We start from the raw sequence: 16,985 nt of genomic DNA on the forward strand, positions 1-16,985 counted from the left end.
CACGCGTTTTAATCGAATTCGCGTCTGACGCCCGAGTTGAAAAATCTGAACTTTGGCGTCAATTCGCGCCGCGTTAACCAATCAGGAGCCTGCTCGCTGCTGTCACGTGGTAAAGTGACATGATGAGAAACCCTGCATAATTAAAAAATACTACTATTGTGTCACAAAATGTAGTTTTAAGACTTTTTCAGGTGGGAATGTAGTTGTTTAAAGCTCAAATCTGTGGTTTATTTATAAAGAGAGCGCCTATTTAAAAAAAAAAATCTTGTGTTTGTGGAGTTGTGAGATCCAGGTGATCACCGGGCGCTCAGCGCTCATTAACCCCGGCGAGAGCAGCCTTTCCTCTGCCAGTCCTTCTGACGTTTGCCACTGGCTCTGATGTCCTGTAGTGGTGCGTCTTGTGTGGATCTAACGGCCGATCTTTGGTGTCATGAATCTCTAATTTGTTGTCTGCCAAATCGTTTTGACTGAGGACAAAGAGAAGTTTCATAACTTAATTTTTTACGTTTAAAGGATTTAAAGGGGTGGTAAACCACGATTTCACTATTCTAACTTTAGCTAACGTGTAATGTTGCTGCTTGAGCATAAACAACATCTGCAAAGTTACAACGTTCAAAGTTTAAAGCAAAGGGAGATATTTGCTTTTAAAGAAATCAGTTTCTAAGGACTACAGCAAACGGCCGCTAGGCGACTACAGACATTCCTCCAGGGTTGGTGACATCAACAGGCTCAATATTTACATAAACCCCTCCTCCGAGAATATTAAATAAGGGGGGGTGAGGCCATTTTGTATCGCGGCGCTGTTGTGGTATAGTAGGCTGGAGTGTTGTTGCCGCGATGCCAAGGAAACGCTGTTATTTTCATCCGGATTGCAGGTCTGGGGTACTTGCTCTGTTCAGCCTTCATAGGGACGGGGGTGCGTTGCAGAGCGTTTAAAATAAAACATGTTATATGCACGTGTGTTTGAGTCAGCGGGGAACAGGCGCGTGCGGGGCTCCTGCAGCACATCCACGGAGGAGAACATCCACCGTCTTCGCGATTTCAATGCCAGATTTGCACAACGTCAGCTGCGTGAAAAAAACACTGCCGGTGCGTGGATGCATGACGCGCGCGCTGCACATTTCACGGAGGACAACACAAACTTCCACAAACTTCGCGAGTTCAATACAGGATATGCACAACGGCTTGTCCTGAAAGCTGGATTTACAAACAGAAGCTGTTCACGGGCCACAACCTGTAAGTCTGATTTATTTTTCATCGATGTGTTTTCCTGTAATAGGTTGTAGCAAGGAAGTAAACAGATGACAACGCTGTTCTGCAAACCAGTCTGTTAAATGCTCATTCATACTTAACGTTATCCGACGAACACCTAACGTTACAAACACTAACGTTAAAATCTCAACAGCGAACCTGGCATTAGTGTAAATGATTCTTTGATTAGAGCTTTTATGTATTGTTTATCTACAGGCACGCTAAACATGGTTCTGTGTGTGATTTGGCTAACTTACTAGTAAAGCCAGTGCTTAGTGTTCGTTTTGGGTTAGTTCTTGTGACAGATATTTGGCTATAATCGTTCTAAAAATACAAAAGTTAAAGTGCCATTCAGTAGCGATCACTATAGATCCGCAGTCTTTACTCTTGAGGACTGAACAGGTTCTGCTCGATCATCTTCACTCAAATGTTCTGGGTCTGATTCGGGCTCAGATTGGTATGGTTTTATTGACGCCGTTGTTTCTAACACTGACCAAAGCACAGCCTCCAGGTAAGGGGCGTGACGTTTCCGACAAACGTGCACTAGGCGTTTAGCGAATCACAACACACTGGGCCAGCTAACCAATCTGAGCCCATCGCGTATTTTTGAGGGACTGGCTTCATACAACCCGGAAAGCATCAGACCGTTTTACAAGGAGGGACAGAGCAGTGTAGAATAAAGGTCAAATATATGAAAAATAAGGCAATTTTTTTTTAAAACGAAGCATGAACACATGTTACAGTGCACCCCACAAACACAATCAAGCCTTCAAAAGAATGTGTTTTACCACCCCTTTAAATATACATGCAGTGAAGATAATGTAGGCGTTGCCTGGACCACATTTGTGTGGCTATTAATGCTTAATATATATTTTTAATGAAAATGAAAAGAGGCAGAGTGGTGTTTTATGACATATTTCTCCTGGAGCGCCTTGAACGCATGTCTATATCGCTTCAAACGCTCAATTTATACGCTTGTCTAATTCACTGTGGAAGAGCGAATGGATTCAAAATGTTCACGAGTCAAACTAGACACGGTAGACGCGATTTTGACGCTCTATTCGCGTTTGGTGTGAACGCAGCATAATATGCGCCTATAGGTGGGTACACAACGCGCGCAAGTGCTTTTTAAACACAGGGATGCGCAGCAGCACACATACATGACAAATATTAAATAGAAAAGTAATATTAATTACAATGTTAAAGGTTATTATTGTGTAAATAAAGATAAATGTATCAGAATGACCTATTTGCTGTAATGACGAATGAAACTGGCGAATTATTTGACAAATCGTGGCAATACACACTTGTATTTAAACTGACTAGTCCAGGATATCGCCGACGCGGCCTTGGACCTGGAAGGATTCTCGCTTGTGCGGGCGGAACAATCGGGGAAAAACAGAGGCGGTGGTGTAGCTGTGTATGTGAGTAATGACTGGTGTAAACAGATGTTGAAGTTTTATGCTTGAAAATGAGACCCTTTTATCTACCGAGGGAGTTCGGAAGCATTGTTGTTTATATTTTCTTTCACTTTGTATTTTTATATCAATATGGTACAACAACCTATTCAATTCAATGTGATAAACGAGTTAGGTCAAAAGTAATCCAAAAGTAGTCCGATTATATTACTTTACATTTGTAATGTAAATGGATTACATTACTAACTATAATTTTTGTAATGTAATTTGGAATCAGTTTGTTTTGTTTATTACATTTTTAATGCCATGTTAGCATCGAGGCTATTTACATAGCAAACACATGGTCAATATCACAATCCATAAAATGTAAATTATATTAATAACTATATTAATGACACATTCTGAAATATTCCATGAAAACATGTTTCTGAATAAAACATTTTTTCTAGCAGTATCATAAAAATTTGAGTCCAACAGAAAAGGAACTTCGGCCGTGTAAGTCTTGAGTGACCCAGTCGGCACCTAGTGACGACGACTTGGTCATGTCTTAATTTGAAGTTATGAATTTGGAATCAGTAACTGACTACAATTTGTAAGTAATCTACCCAGTATATCTCTAATGAAATGTAGTTATAAAGTTACTTACAGTCAATAGAAAGCCATCAAGTCATCCTATGTGTGTATGACATTCAATCGGAGTTATATTAAAAAATGTCCTGGCTCTTCCAAGCTTTATAATGGCAGTGAATGGGAGCCCAATATTTGAAGACCAATAAAGTGCATCCATCCATTATAAAAGTAATCCATTCGGCTCTATATTCAACTTACGAAGAAAGTGTAACGCCTCTCGCAGTTCAAAACGCTTACGCTACGTCCCACATCAACATCATTGCAGTTAAGTTTTTTCCTTAAATTGAATATGGCTAAATCATGGGTAATTTTCTTTTTTGGGGTGAACTAATCTTTTAAAACCCTTGTATGGTCTTCGTTTGGGAATTACACTCAGGGTCTTTGGGGTCTCCACAGACCCCAGGCAACAAAATGTAATTTTGTAACAAAACATTTTTTTTTTTTTTTTTAGAACAAATGTAATTTTACTCTGTTTATTAATGTTTTTACTCAACATCTGTGCAGTTTTTGGAGTATTTTTAATCATTTTTAAATTTATATAAATAAATTTAAATATATATTTTTTAAATGGATTTTCACACCAAATAAATTGTTTTTATGTAAAATTCACTTTATAAAACACACACATTTCTAACTTTCATTCGTGGGGATAACATGGATAATTTGACATGGAGATTTTTGCCCATCTTGGAAAATACAGTAAAAAAAAAAAAAAAAAAAAAAAGACTTTTACCAGTAAATGGCTGCAGAGCTCCACTATTTGCTATATTTGACTGACTGAAAGACATCTTTTCACAAGTATTTTTCAGTTGGATTCATATCTAAATGTTATGAAATCACAATTACAGCAATTAAAATGAATTAATTTAGTCAAACTTTAGCATTTTTTTGTACTGAAAAAAATATTTTTTTCAATGATGTTACATTATGATTAGAATCAAACCTGAACAAGAGAAAAGTTGGAGTCTTTAGAGTTTATCATTTATTTCAAACATCTGATTTTCTTATAATTCTACAAATTTAATCTACACTTCAGTTACTAACTGTAACAGAACAAAAATGTACAGAAATGAACAGTTATATTACATATTGAGTAAAAAATACACAACATGAACATCAAAATGCAATGAACTGAACAGCAATAACAAGCAATTACAAATGTATTCCTGTGTGTGTGTGTGTGTGTGTGTGTGTGTGTGTGTGTGTGTGTGTGTGTGTGTGTGTGTGTGTGTGTGTGTGTGTGTGTGTGTGTGTGTGTGTGTGAGCATGATCATTTTGCATTGTGGATGTTTTATGCAGTGCTAGAAGTGTGCCACTTCATTTCTGTATGCGTGTTCTGTGTTGTTTCTTTTTTCAAGGATGAATTTTGTCCATTTTCTAAGCAGACCCTGAGTGTGACTTTTTTTTGTCACACGAACATAAAAACAGATATCAATCCAATTTATTATTTTATTTGTAGATCTAGAGAGTGTTGACAACCGTACAAAATCTCATGCCATTTGGACAAAAGGGAGAATTTTTTTTTATATTTGAGCAAACTGATCCTTTGGGGTCAGAAAAGACCCCGAAGACCGGAGAAGGGTTAAGCAGACAGTCTACTAATACCGGTACTCTAATGACTGCCGGTTGACAAGTTACTTATAGTTAGTAGAATATCTAAAGTGGACCATGGAAATAAAGTGTTACCTGCTTCTGTAACAAATGGGAATATGTGAGTTTGTTACCGTTTGCGTGAAGGAGAGGACAGCTTCTCGTGCATGTGAATGCCATGGCCCGGTGGGCGGGCTGGCTCCTCCTCCACCATGTCACCCCAGGACGTGCTCTGACGCCAGGGCTCTCGAGCTGTCAGAAAAGCAAGTGATGCAATTACACATTTACAAGAAGTGTTAGACCGATGCATCATACCTGTCCTTTTGAGATTATCAGCCTCCAGTGTTGCAAGAAAAGCATTTCTTATAATTTGATTAAATTAAGTCAATTGAGAGACACAACTTTCATGATGTCCAGAGGAAAAATGCTTGTCTATAGTAAAAAATTTGAAAGGATGACATGCAGTTAGTTATATTATTTTAAAATGTAATGAAAAAAGGTACCACATTACTTTTCCAACACCGTTTTCAACTACTTTCAAGTAAATATTGTGGAAAATAAATGTTGCTGAAAAAGTTCATTTATAGATTTACTGTACAACTTAGCAATGCAGATGTTTATTACATCATTACCGTCATAATCGGCTAGCATCTCGCTCCAGTCTAAGTTCAAGCCACAACATCCACTCCCGATACTTGCCTGTAAGAGAGCAAAATAACAAAAATGACACTAAGTTCAGAAAACACTGCACAAGCTAAGAAAATGTATGTCACTGTAATTACATTACCCATATTGTTGACTTACAGAGAAGTCGCTTTCATTGTCCGTCTCCAGTTCGTTGTTCTCCGCTTGGATCTCCCGTGTCAGCTGTTCCTCCTCAGCGATGGCACTTGCGATTGCCTCTTCGTTAGCTTTTTCCAGGCGGTCGGCCAGCTCTTCCTTCTTAGCCAAAACTTCAGCCATGGATTGAGGCTGACAACAGGCACAACAAACTCGCACTGAGCCATTGAAGTCACCACCCCAAACAGAGGCACGAAATGTGCAGTACAGCGCCAAGTTAGCCACATCAGGCTTTTGAGCACATGCCCAGGCAGCACAACTTCAATTAAGACATGTTGCAATCAATTCAGCACTTTATCTGAAATGAGGCTAGACTTGAATTTCTGAAATTCAAACATTTAATGCAATCCAATTTTAAATGTTTGGTGGAAGCCTGCATACCACAAAACTCCAAAATGCAAAAGATGTTTTAAGGAACTAAACAGAGACAAAATGAAATGATAATACAGGCACACGCCATAAACACAATCAATCACAAAAACCACACATGGGGAGGAAGCATAAGGAAATCATGCAGCATACAGCCACAAAAAAAGACCAGCGGATGGGATCGTATTCTTATTCCGTAGGATACAACATATTTCAGCAATAAGTTACGAGAGGCCATGTTCATATGTTACCAGAATCATGGCTAAAAGATGTTTTTAGCAAATCACTGCGCTCTCTCCACATATCTGTAGTTCACTTCATTTGACAAAACTTGGAATGACTTGCTTGTGTCACACAGATCAAGGGTTTTAAGTAAGATGACATTATATTATAGTGTGTTTGTGGGTGTTCATGTATGTATAAATATATATACAGTACCTGTCAAAAGTTTGGAAATATTACTATTTTTAATGTTTTTGAAAGAAGTCTCTTATGCTCATCAATCCAGCATTTATTTGATCACAAATACAGAAAAAAGGCAGTAATATTGTGAAATATTATTACAATTTTTAAAAAATGTTTTTTTTATTGAATATATTTTAAAATATAATTTATTTCTGTAATGCAAAGCTGAATTTTCAGCATCATTACTCCAGTCTCCAGTGTCACATGATCCTTCAGAAATCATTCTAATATGATGATTTATTATCAATGTTGGAAACAGTTCTGCTGCTTAATATTTTCTTGGAATGTGTGATATTTTTTCCGGATTCATTCATATGTACAGCATTTATTAAAAATAGAAATATTTCTAACAATTTAACATATTCTTGCTGAATAATCAAAAAAAGAAAGACTTGACTAACCCCAAACTTTTGAAACGGTAGTGTATATTGTTACAAAAGATTTCTATTTTAAATAAATGCTATTCTTTTTTTAACTGTTTATTTATCAAAGAATCCTGAAAAAAAGCATAACAGGTTATAAAAAAAATATTAAGCGGCACAACTGTTTCCAACATTGATAATAAATCATCATATTAGAATGATTTCTGAAGGATCATGTGACCCTGAAGACTGGAGTAATGATGCTGAAAATTCAGTTTTGCATCACAGACATATATATGGATCACTGTTAAAGAAAACATTATTTGAAATTGTAATAATATTTCACAATATTACTGTATTTTTTATCAAATAAATGCAGGATTGATGAGCAGAAGAGACTTCTTTCAAAAACATAAAAAAATAGTAATATTTCCAAACTTTTGACTGTAACTAACTAACAAACTAAACATTTATTTTAAATAATAATTATATATTTGTTTTGATTTGGCCAATTTAAAGCAATGGTTCTCAACCAGGGGGTTGCAGGATGACTTAAAAGTATTTAAATGAATGAATTATTATTAATATATACAAAAATGCTACAACAAAATTTTTTTTAAATTTAATGTAATGTAATGTAAAATGATGTTCAATTAAGATTAAAAAAAAAAAATTCAGTCAAAATGCTAATGAGAACCACTCTAAACATATTTGCAATACGTTTATGTGTTCTTAACTGTCATGTGACCAATGGTCATAATAATGGCATTGCAATGGTCATTTGCCTGGCATGTCTTCTGTGTCACAAAAGAAGATATTTTGAAGAACATTGGGGTATAAACAACATTGGACCCCATTGACTTTCATTGTACGGACAAAAAAATGCAAAATATCTTCTTTTGTGTTCTACAAAATACAATTTAAAACAACATGAAGGTCATGGCAGTTTTAATTTTTTGGTGAACTATCGCTGTAAACCCCCCATTAGGTGAATCTAGTGTTTTTGAACAGCTACCTGTAAGCAGAGGGGTTATGCTGATTTTAGGGTGGTAACAAAAGAGGGGTTTGTTAAGGGGTAATTTTTCGCTCATGCATTCCTTCCGTGTGTGCACCTGTGGGTCTTCATGACTCGTGATGACTGGTAAATTGCCAAAATATTTTGGAAAAAGTATCCTACCCACTGCCATCGGAGGGCACAACACTTGACCCCCACTTTCAGAACCTGACGAGTGAACAGTATGCCGAGTGCCAATTTCAGAATGACCGTGGGAGAAGATGGAGACACCCGGGGCTGCGCTGAGGCCAGTGTCAGACGTCATGCTAACAAGCATAATAAGAGGTGGATTTCTCTCAACAGTGCGCCTGCTGGTCTTAGATCTGGAGTCTAAACAGAGCAGGGCTTATCTGACCCACCCAGTGAGGTGGTGTCTGGACCTCGGAAGCAATGATTCCGGATTCCGACATGACTGAGATTGTGCTCTTGTCTGAGCGCTTAAACCTCATCCATCTCCATTGTTTCAGACCAGGTTTTGTACAGAGGCCAACAGCCGTTGAGTAATGGAAGCCGGTAGCTCATAGAAAATGCTGTGGGTCTAGCCTTAATTAACCCCTTGGAGGTTTCTCTTAGAAAGGGTGAGACGGGAGACAAGGGGAACGCCACAACAGGAGTTGCCATATCATTTCTACAGCCATCTTGTGTAAAAAGAAAATAGGTGCTATTCGGCATACATCTGTAGGTCAAGTAGCTAAACCAATCAATGGTCTTGAACTTGAAGAAAAGTTCAAGCAAACCATTTTGCAGCTGGCTGGTTGCTGAAGAGAAATCTGATTATTGTACTTGGATTTTGATCTGGTATCTGTACAATTTGATACCCCTTTTCCACAGACAATCTGGCAGTTGCTCCTCTTGAACTAAGAACCAATAATAATCTAAACAGAGATCTGCAGATATGCCACTCATTGGCTCCAGGAACAGCGCAATTTTCGCGTAAAAGGGACCTGTGTGGTGGCATATTTGAATGTAGCAACATTTTGGGAGGTCAAGGCTCAAAGGGAGGTCAAGGTCATTGACAGCCCATGGGTATGAAATCAGTCAAGTCACTTGACTGGTGCAGGGGACACTTGATAAGCCTAAAATAAAAACTTGAGCAACTGTCTGAACTCTCTGAAAACACTGGGCCCTCCTGTTCTCTACTCGCAGTGGATACTCGGTCACCCCCGTCATCACGCACACACATATACGCCCTACTTGCTGAGAGAAAGGAGGAGGGAGGGGGTAACCCTGCCTCGCCTGGAGGTTTTTGGGATTGACTTTGTTTAGGCGGCAGTCCTGACCCTGGCCTGTGTCTCTCAGCACTCACAGTAGAAAGTTCTGTGGGGTCCAGCATGCTCTCCAGTGTCATCACTGCCAGGGGAATGTAGACCTCTGCCTCCGCTTTTGCCGATGGTGCCGCGACCTTCCACACCGACCCCTCCGTCCCCTGGTCTACTTTGGCTTGCCCAGTACTCAGCTCCTCCAGTTTGCAAAGGTATACAGGAGGAGGGTCTGGGTCGGAAGCCAAGTCTGGGCACTGGGCCTGCGAAGGCAGAGAAGTAGGGGGTGGCACGGGGTCGGACGTGGGGGGTGGCGTTTCTTCAGAAGGGGCGCTGACACTCTGCCCTGGCTCTTCAATACTTTCTGCTGGGGGCTGCGCAATGTACACACAGATGAATACACAAATATGAATGAACACATGCATGTCACGACACTCCTTGCCACATCTGTATGGCAGACCATTTGGCAGATAAAACAAACACAACTAAAGAAACACGGCATGCTAAATAATTACACAACATCATGCATTTCACAACAAACGTGTAGCATACCAAGAACTGTACAATCAAAAACCACAAGCATGCAAACAAGTCATTTTGAGTAACTACAGTCTCAACTACATGCTGTTTTAAAACCTAGTGAGCTTGCCTACAGAGGAAGCATTTCAAGACAAGGCTTTTGTGAGGGAAAAAGTTAGGCGACTTAATTTAGCTGCTTCCCATTCCATGTTGGCCAAATTCTAAGATGGCATCAAATGTATGAAGCTTAGTGAAGAAAAAAAAAAAAAAAAAAAGGTGGATAAAATGGCACTTTTCCACTGCATGGTACGGCTCACTTTTCCACTAGGGGGTGTACAGTTTTTTAGTACCACCTCAGTTGAGGTTCCAAGTGAGCCGTACTATAAAAAAAAGCAAAACCAAGCTAAAGTAAAGTGAGCAGAGCCGAGTCGTGCCGAGCCGAGTTTTATGCCAATTCCAGTGTTGTAGCATTAGCATAGCAACATAATGAAAAACTCAAGTCTCTTATGCACTTCGCATAAAGTGGCCCTATTTTTAAGAGTTTTTGCCTGCATAGAGCGTTCCATATCAGTCTCTAATGATGTTCTATTTCAGTGAGGATGCTGCCTTCAAAGGAAGTAGATAACGTGGCAGCTCACTAGGTTTTTCAGCCACGCTATTGGCTTCGGCATATTCCCCAAATGTAATCTAGGACACTGTATTGTCAATATTTAATAAACCTCATTAAATCTGATAAACATGTACAAAATCGATGCATGTACACTTGATACGGCTCTGTCTGGACAGTGTATCTATGAACACTCTGTGACCAAACAAAAACATTCTGATGTTACAGAGTCTTCATATTTATCCCTGGGCCCTGAATAATGGATGAAGGGTGGCTTGTTGACATCAGTACCTCGATGACGGAGGTCTTTTCCATCTCTTGGGTCTGCTCCTGGGGTATGGGTTGCTCTTGCTCCTTCACCTCCTGAGATTTCTCCTGGGGTGAGGGCTGGATGTGCTGGTTCTCCTTGTCGCTGTCGTCTTTGGGGCTTACATGGGCCAGAACGGGGCTTACCTTGGCCCTTGGCCTCATGGAACGCCCACGCTGCACGGTCTCCCAGCCCTCTGCGTCTTTCTTTGCTAAGGATTGAGGACATGTATACATAACCACACAAATGATACAAATACATTTGGGTTTTTAAATAAATGACTGTACATAGAGAAGATCAGCTCACCTGGTTTTTCAACAGGGATGTTAACACTTTGACTTTGGACAGGATGGGACTGGGAAGACTTGACTCGATCGGCCCAGCTTGGTCCAGTGTGGGAGAGACGTGCCACGGCCAAAGTGGGAGGGGGACCCCTGTAAACACACACAAGCCATATAAAACCAGGGGTCTCAAATTCAAATGACCTGGTGGACACTAGCCAGGTGGTGTTCTTCATCGCCAGTGGCACAATTATATTAATTAATTTTAACTATAGAATTAAATAGTCACGCTTTCTATTGGTAGCCATCATGCCTGCAGCGTGCCACCCGCTCTAGCTGTGCATCATTGCACAGGGCATCCTCAAACATTGGGAACTAAAATGGAAACTTCAGACTGAGGGCCCTCCGTCTTGATCGATATCCATTTCCTGAGGCATCCAATTACAGTGTAATACAGACATGGATGCCCGTGCTTCAGCAGTCTTTAACCACACTTAGATCTGCACCCCCCACAGTCTCAGGCGCAGTCCTGAGGAGAACCCGGCAAAAATCGCATTAAACAAAACGCTTAGGCCGTTGCGGATCGATTCCTCCCAGCCTCTGCCAGACGGGCGTAGTCTTTCCGGTCTCGTGGTGAGGCCAAGATATGTATCATATCTGCCATTGATTTCTCCATCAGAGCATTCAGTGGCATTTTAATCAGATTATCAATTGTCTTCCTTTACACTGTCAGTTAAAAATGCAGGGAGCCTCTTGATCCTCTGGTAGGAGTTGAGAGTCGCCACAGTATGCCAACCGAGACGATGGTGTTAATTAATATATTGCCAGCAGGGATAATGGTTTGAAGCCAAATTCAAGCAGATACACCATGTCTGAAATTGCAAGTAAATCTTTTTTTCATTGAAACAAGTCAGAATTATTGCACTCCTTTTCTACTGCGCTCCATTTGATTGATGCTCGTTCATTAAAGTCTCACTCTGTGTCCTCTGCTATTTTCCATATGCATTTTGTCCATAGAAATGGGTCATTCACTACTGTAAAGCAACGCGACTGGCTGATGGTTTTCGAGCACAGTGCAGAGAAACGCGACTTATCAATGATCAAATTTGTTATCGATTATTTTCATTATTGATAATAATCAATTTTATCGATTAGTTGTTGCAGCCCTACTTTGAACCATCCCTAAAATATAGTACTGAGTAATTGGATAGCAATAATCAAATGAAAAAAATACAATAGTTGTGTGATTTTTTATCATTTCAAATTTTGTGTTACCATGGCATATGGGGAAGAACCATGTGGTCCCGTTTGGTTAGAGTGACTCTGGTAAGAATGTATAAGAGCTAAAGTTCCGGATTGGTAAAGAAAGTACTTGTGAGTACTTGAGAGAAATGCTTTTGTGTGTTCCTGATTGTGGTGAATGCGACTGGATTGGCCTACCCAAAATTAAGGGCGCGGCGAACGCCAGGTGATGGTACAATCCGGTCTGAAGAGGGGCTGGACATCACATGTCGCCCTGGTGACATCTTTCGAACTTCCCAAGCCAAAGATGTGGGTCTGCAGGAACAAGGTAAAACATTCAAAGGAAGGTACTGATTCAGAACAGAACCCAAATATCTAGCAGCTAAAAGCATATCAAAATAATTTATAAATGAACACGCAAGGAGCAGGGAATACACATAAGCTTATAAAGGATGCGCATTCTTAAATTCTTTAAGGAGTTCTGTACATATTGACACACAACTTAAAAGTTTTTATTCTATAATTAAAGTACCAGTGTTGTGGTCCCTTACTAATTGGTGCTAGAATGGTGCTATTCTGTCTGCATCGGGCAACAGTCTTCATCTGAAATGCAATTGGGCTCTGGTGTTCCTCAGGGCTCTATGCTTGGCCCGGTACTGTTTAATCTTTATATGCTCCCTTTGGGTTCTATTTTATCAAGATATGGGGTATCTTTTCATCTGTATGCTGATGACACGAAAATGTACCTGCCTTTTAAAGCGTGATGATTTCTTGAGTCTTAATGAGAGCAAGACTGAAATGATCTTGTTTGGTTCAAATGATCGCAGTACTCATTATTTTGATCTTCATATGCTGTTACCATACAGTGTTCGGAATCTGGGGGTTTTGCTTGACAGCCTTAAAATATGATAAGGAGACAAGAGCTGTGGTCAAGTTCTGTTTTTACCATCTTCGTCTTTTAGCCAAGGATAACCCCTTTTTGTCTGCTAAGAACTTTGAGACTGTTATGCATGCTTTTGTAACATCATGATTAGATTATTGTAACTCTTTATATATTGGTGCCCCTCAGATATGCATCTCACGCTTGCAATTAGTTGAAAAAGCTGCAGCACGGCTCCTCAAAGGGAAGCCTAAAAGTGAACACATTACACCGGTTTTGATCTCGCTTCATAGGTTACCGGTTAAATACAGAATTGATTTGAAAGTTTTGTTATTTGTTTATTTTGTCTTTGCGGATCCAGGCTCCACAGTACCTATCTGAACTATTACATCCGCCCTCACAGTTAAGATCAATCAGATCGGAGGACTCTGATCTACTATTTGTTCCTAGAACTAGACTTAAAAACAGGGGTGATCGTGATCTTGATTTTTATGTAGGTTTTTCCAGTTTTTTAATAATATTTTTCCATTTAATTATCTTTTATTTGCTTTAATGTTTTATGCATTTCTATTCTACTGTTTGTATTTGGCTTTTGTAAAGCACTTTGGTCAAAACCAGTTGTTTTTAAATGTGCTATATAAATCAAATTGTATTGTTTTGTATTGTATTAATTGAGATCACCTCAAATCACCGCTGGGTGTGTGTAGTACATGGTCTGAGTAGGTTATAATCATGACAGGCCGTGTGTGTGTGTGTGTGTGTGTGTGTGTGTGTGTGTGTGTGTGTGTGTGTGTGTGTGTGTGTGTGTGTGTGTGTGTGTGTGTGTGTGTGTGTGTGTGTTTGTGTGAGTGTGTGTACGAGCATGCATGTAATCACCTGTTCTGAGCATCTGTTTTTTCCAGCTTCTCCTGTAGTTGGATCCAGTCAATTAGAGCTTTGAAATCTCGGACATAGTTATCCAACATCATCAGCACCTCCTGGGGGGGTGGAGAGAGTGTGTGATGTCAGTTTTAAATGCCTCAATGAGATATGGGAGTTACTACAGAATTGCATGCAACTCTGATGTGTGCTTAAGCACAAACCAACCAACAAAAAAAGCATAGTCATTCCTAAATGGAAAGGATGTTCTCGCAAAAAACTGCTAAATCGGGTTGATCTATGAGGTAAGAGAAAGTCCACGATGGCAACAGATGTCCTAAATTAGTCAAGGCTAAGTATTTTCATTGGAACAACCCCTCAAACGTACAACTGAATGAATACAGAGCATCTCCAAATAAAGCTGTGACCCCAGAGACCTGATCTGACCATGCAAGAGGGGCAGATCGTCCTCCCACCCTGACGTCTCTTTTGTGGCATGTCTGAAAGAACAATGAGTAGGGCCCCAACCAGGACCCCCGGCAGAATCTAGTGAACTCTCCCGTAAGCGGAATCCTGGACGAGCCCCCAATTCTTGTTCACACTGAGGAGCTGGTGTAAACCTACACCCTGTTGTCTCTACTAAAGAGTGGGCATCTGAAGCTACTGGAGCACATCTCACACACCCTCCCACCCTCCAGAAACACTCCATTCAAATGCCAGGAGGGGACAAAAAGAAAAGGAAAAAGAGTGCCGCTGCTCTTTCCCGCCTCAGTGGTCTTCCACAAGAGGTGCAGCTGAAATTACCAATTAGCTTTGCAAAAGGGGGCTGGCAAATCTGATTGGGGCTGTAATCATTTCAAGTTACTGGCAAAGAGTGTGCAGCGAATGACGAAATGTTCATTGTCCATCCGATATTCGATCTGGGAGCGCCGTGGGGACTCTGGGGAATCCCTTGACTCCAACAAAGACGCTAGAGAGTGTCGCAAAGCCTTGCCACAACACAGATTAGAACAGGTCTACAACCCCAGACCTACCACAGACTCTTAAGATTACAAGAAACCTGCCTGAGATGTTGAAATCTGTCCAAAATCTTGGTGCAAGCCTGGATCGGTCTTGATTTATGTGCTTGTATAATTTACTATACATCTATTAATTTAGCAGCAGGTCATCTAGAACCTACAAATTAGCATTTCTCACAGGGTTCAATACTGGATCCGTACAGGATAAAAGTGGAGTGCACAGCAGAGTTTGAGGGCGTGTTCACACTTGTAGTTCGGTTCGCTCGGTTCGTCTGAAAAGAAGGGTCTCGGTCCGCTTCCAAATGAACTCTTATTCGGATTGAATTATATATGAACGAAACACGGACCTAAGACATGTAAACAAACCAAAAACAGGCCATTATGACCCTAAGGGCGTTTTCACACCTGAAAGTCCGCACCAAGGTCCGAACCAAAGTTCATGTTTTGATACTTTTTATATATTCGGTTAGTTTTGGTTTGGTTTCACATTGCAGCGGACTAAATAACTTTACATGACGCACTTGCGTCCACTCGTCATCATCTATGTGGGCTGCATCTGGACATTGATTGGTTTGTAAACGGACGTGCGTCTGACATCAGCGTCTTTGACAAGTTGAATGAACGGACGCATATCGTGGTTGCCACTATTGAACAGTGCGCATTACTTTACTATTTTTTTATTCGTTACGTTTAAAAGTGGACATTTCAAGCTTTATATACACATATTTCTCATGTTTGTGAGGCAAGTAGCCTGCTGAGTTTCGGTTTATTTGAGACGCGCTCAAGTTCATGTGTAAAGCATGTGATCGCTCCCGTGATTATTGTCTGCTACAGACTATTTGCTTCTTATTTATTAAATCCAGGCAATTATCTGATTAAACGTTGATTAAAATTAAGATACAATTTATACAAAACGAAATTCCCATTAAAGAAATGCTTTCTAAGCAAAATCATACAAAATTTCGTTCAAAATTATTTCTGACTTTCTGTCTACTGACATATTGCGCATATTTTCACTTTTCATAATCAATGTAGCCTAGATTGAATTTAAAAATAACGTTATAATATTTAAACATAAACAGGAACTTCCTGTAAATGGTCTGAAAGTCCGAACCATACAGAAAATGCTTTCACACTAGAAACGAACCGAACCTTTGTTCAGTTTGATCCGGACCGAGACTACCTCTTTTCGTCGGACCAAATTTCGTCTGTTTGGTCCGGACCGTGGTATGGGGGAGGTTTCACACCTGCAATTTTGATTCGGACCAAACTGAAAAGTCCGAAAATCCGGACCAAACAAGGTAGGTGTGAAAACGCCCTAAAAAGGGCCGAATGATACCTGTTTTTTCTCATCATAGTTGTGATGTTGCTCATCACAGTTCGGAACAGGCATCAGAATCGCGTCTCCTCGCAGCAGATCTTCATTTGTATGTGTGACGGAGGGATTCCTGCCGCTGTTTTGACTCCTTTACATATTTTATAAGCTCTACATGAGTTCTTAGCGCATTTATCCCAGCACAAAGCATTGTTTTGGATGTTCGGTAAGTTTTATCTCAAAATAGGCAATCCGTCAAAAGCCAACCAATCAGGTTGTGAACGTATCCCTTTGCCTTTAGGCTCTGTATCTTTAGGTTCGGTGATAAAAATGATACAAATCTGAACGCTAAGCGGACCAGGACCAAATGAACCAAGCGAACAGGACTAAAAGTGTGAACATACCCTTAGTCCTGGTCGGCTTAGCGTTCACATTGGCATTTTTAACAGCGAACCTAAAGGCATAGGGATATGTTCACAACGGTCGGCTTTTATGGCGTATATTTTGCGACGTAACTTACCGAACATCCAAAACAATGCTGCGCTCTGGACTAAATGCGCTCGTTGTATGTGCGTATCACACATATGATGGTATTTTGACCAGCTGAAAACTTGTGAAGAGCTTATAAAATGTGTAACAGAGTCAAAACAGCGGCAGAAATCCCTCCGTCTCGCACACACAAACCAAGATCTGCTGAGAGGAGCTGCTTTTTAGGGTCG

General features: G+C 40.2%; 1 protein-coding gene across 4 annotated transcripts in view; it reads right to left on the reverse strand.

Moving 5' to 3' along the window:
• The window catches only part of scaper (S-phase cyclin A-associated protein in the ER), a 162,818-nt gene that overhangs the window by 120,475 nt on the left and 25,358 nt on the right, over positions 1-16,985 (reverse strand). For 2 of the 4 annotated variants that reach the window (XM_079809275.1, XM_079809276.1), the window contains exons 5-12: positions 13,951-14,051; positions 12,393-12,509; positions 10,978-11,105; positions 10,656-10,882; positions 9,286-9,612; positions 5,694-5,861; positions 5,522-5,588; positions 5,024-5,141 (exon numbers count right to left, since the gene is read on the reverse strand). In XM_079809275.1, the coding sequence (XP_079665401.1) occupies positions 5,024-5,141; positions 5,522-5,588; positions 5,694-5,861; positions 9,286-9,612; positions 10,656-10,882; positions 10,978-11,105; positions 12,393-12,509; positions 13,951-14,051 (1,253 nt within the window). The remainder of the gene's footprint in view (positions 1-5,023; positions 5,142-5,521; positions 5,589-5,693; positions 5,862-9,285; positions 9,613-10,655; positions 10,883-10,977; positions 11,106-12,392; positions 12,510-13,950; positions 14,052-16,985) is intronic. The other 2 variants (XM_079809277.1, XM_079809278.1) reach the window with 1 other exon arrangement.

Source organism: Gobio gobio (assembly GCF_949357685.1).
Source record: "Gobio gobio genome assembly, chromosome: 25".
Classification (NCBI taxonomy): Eukaryota; Metazoa; Chordata; class Actinopteri; order Cypriniformes; family Gobionidae; genus Gobio; species Gobio gobio.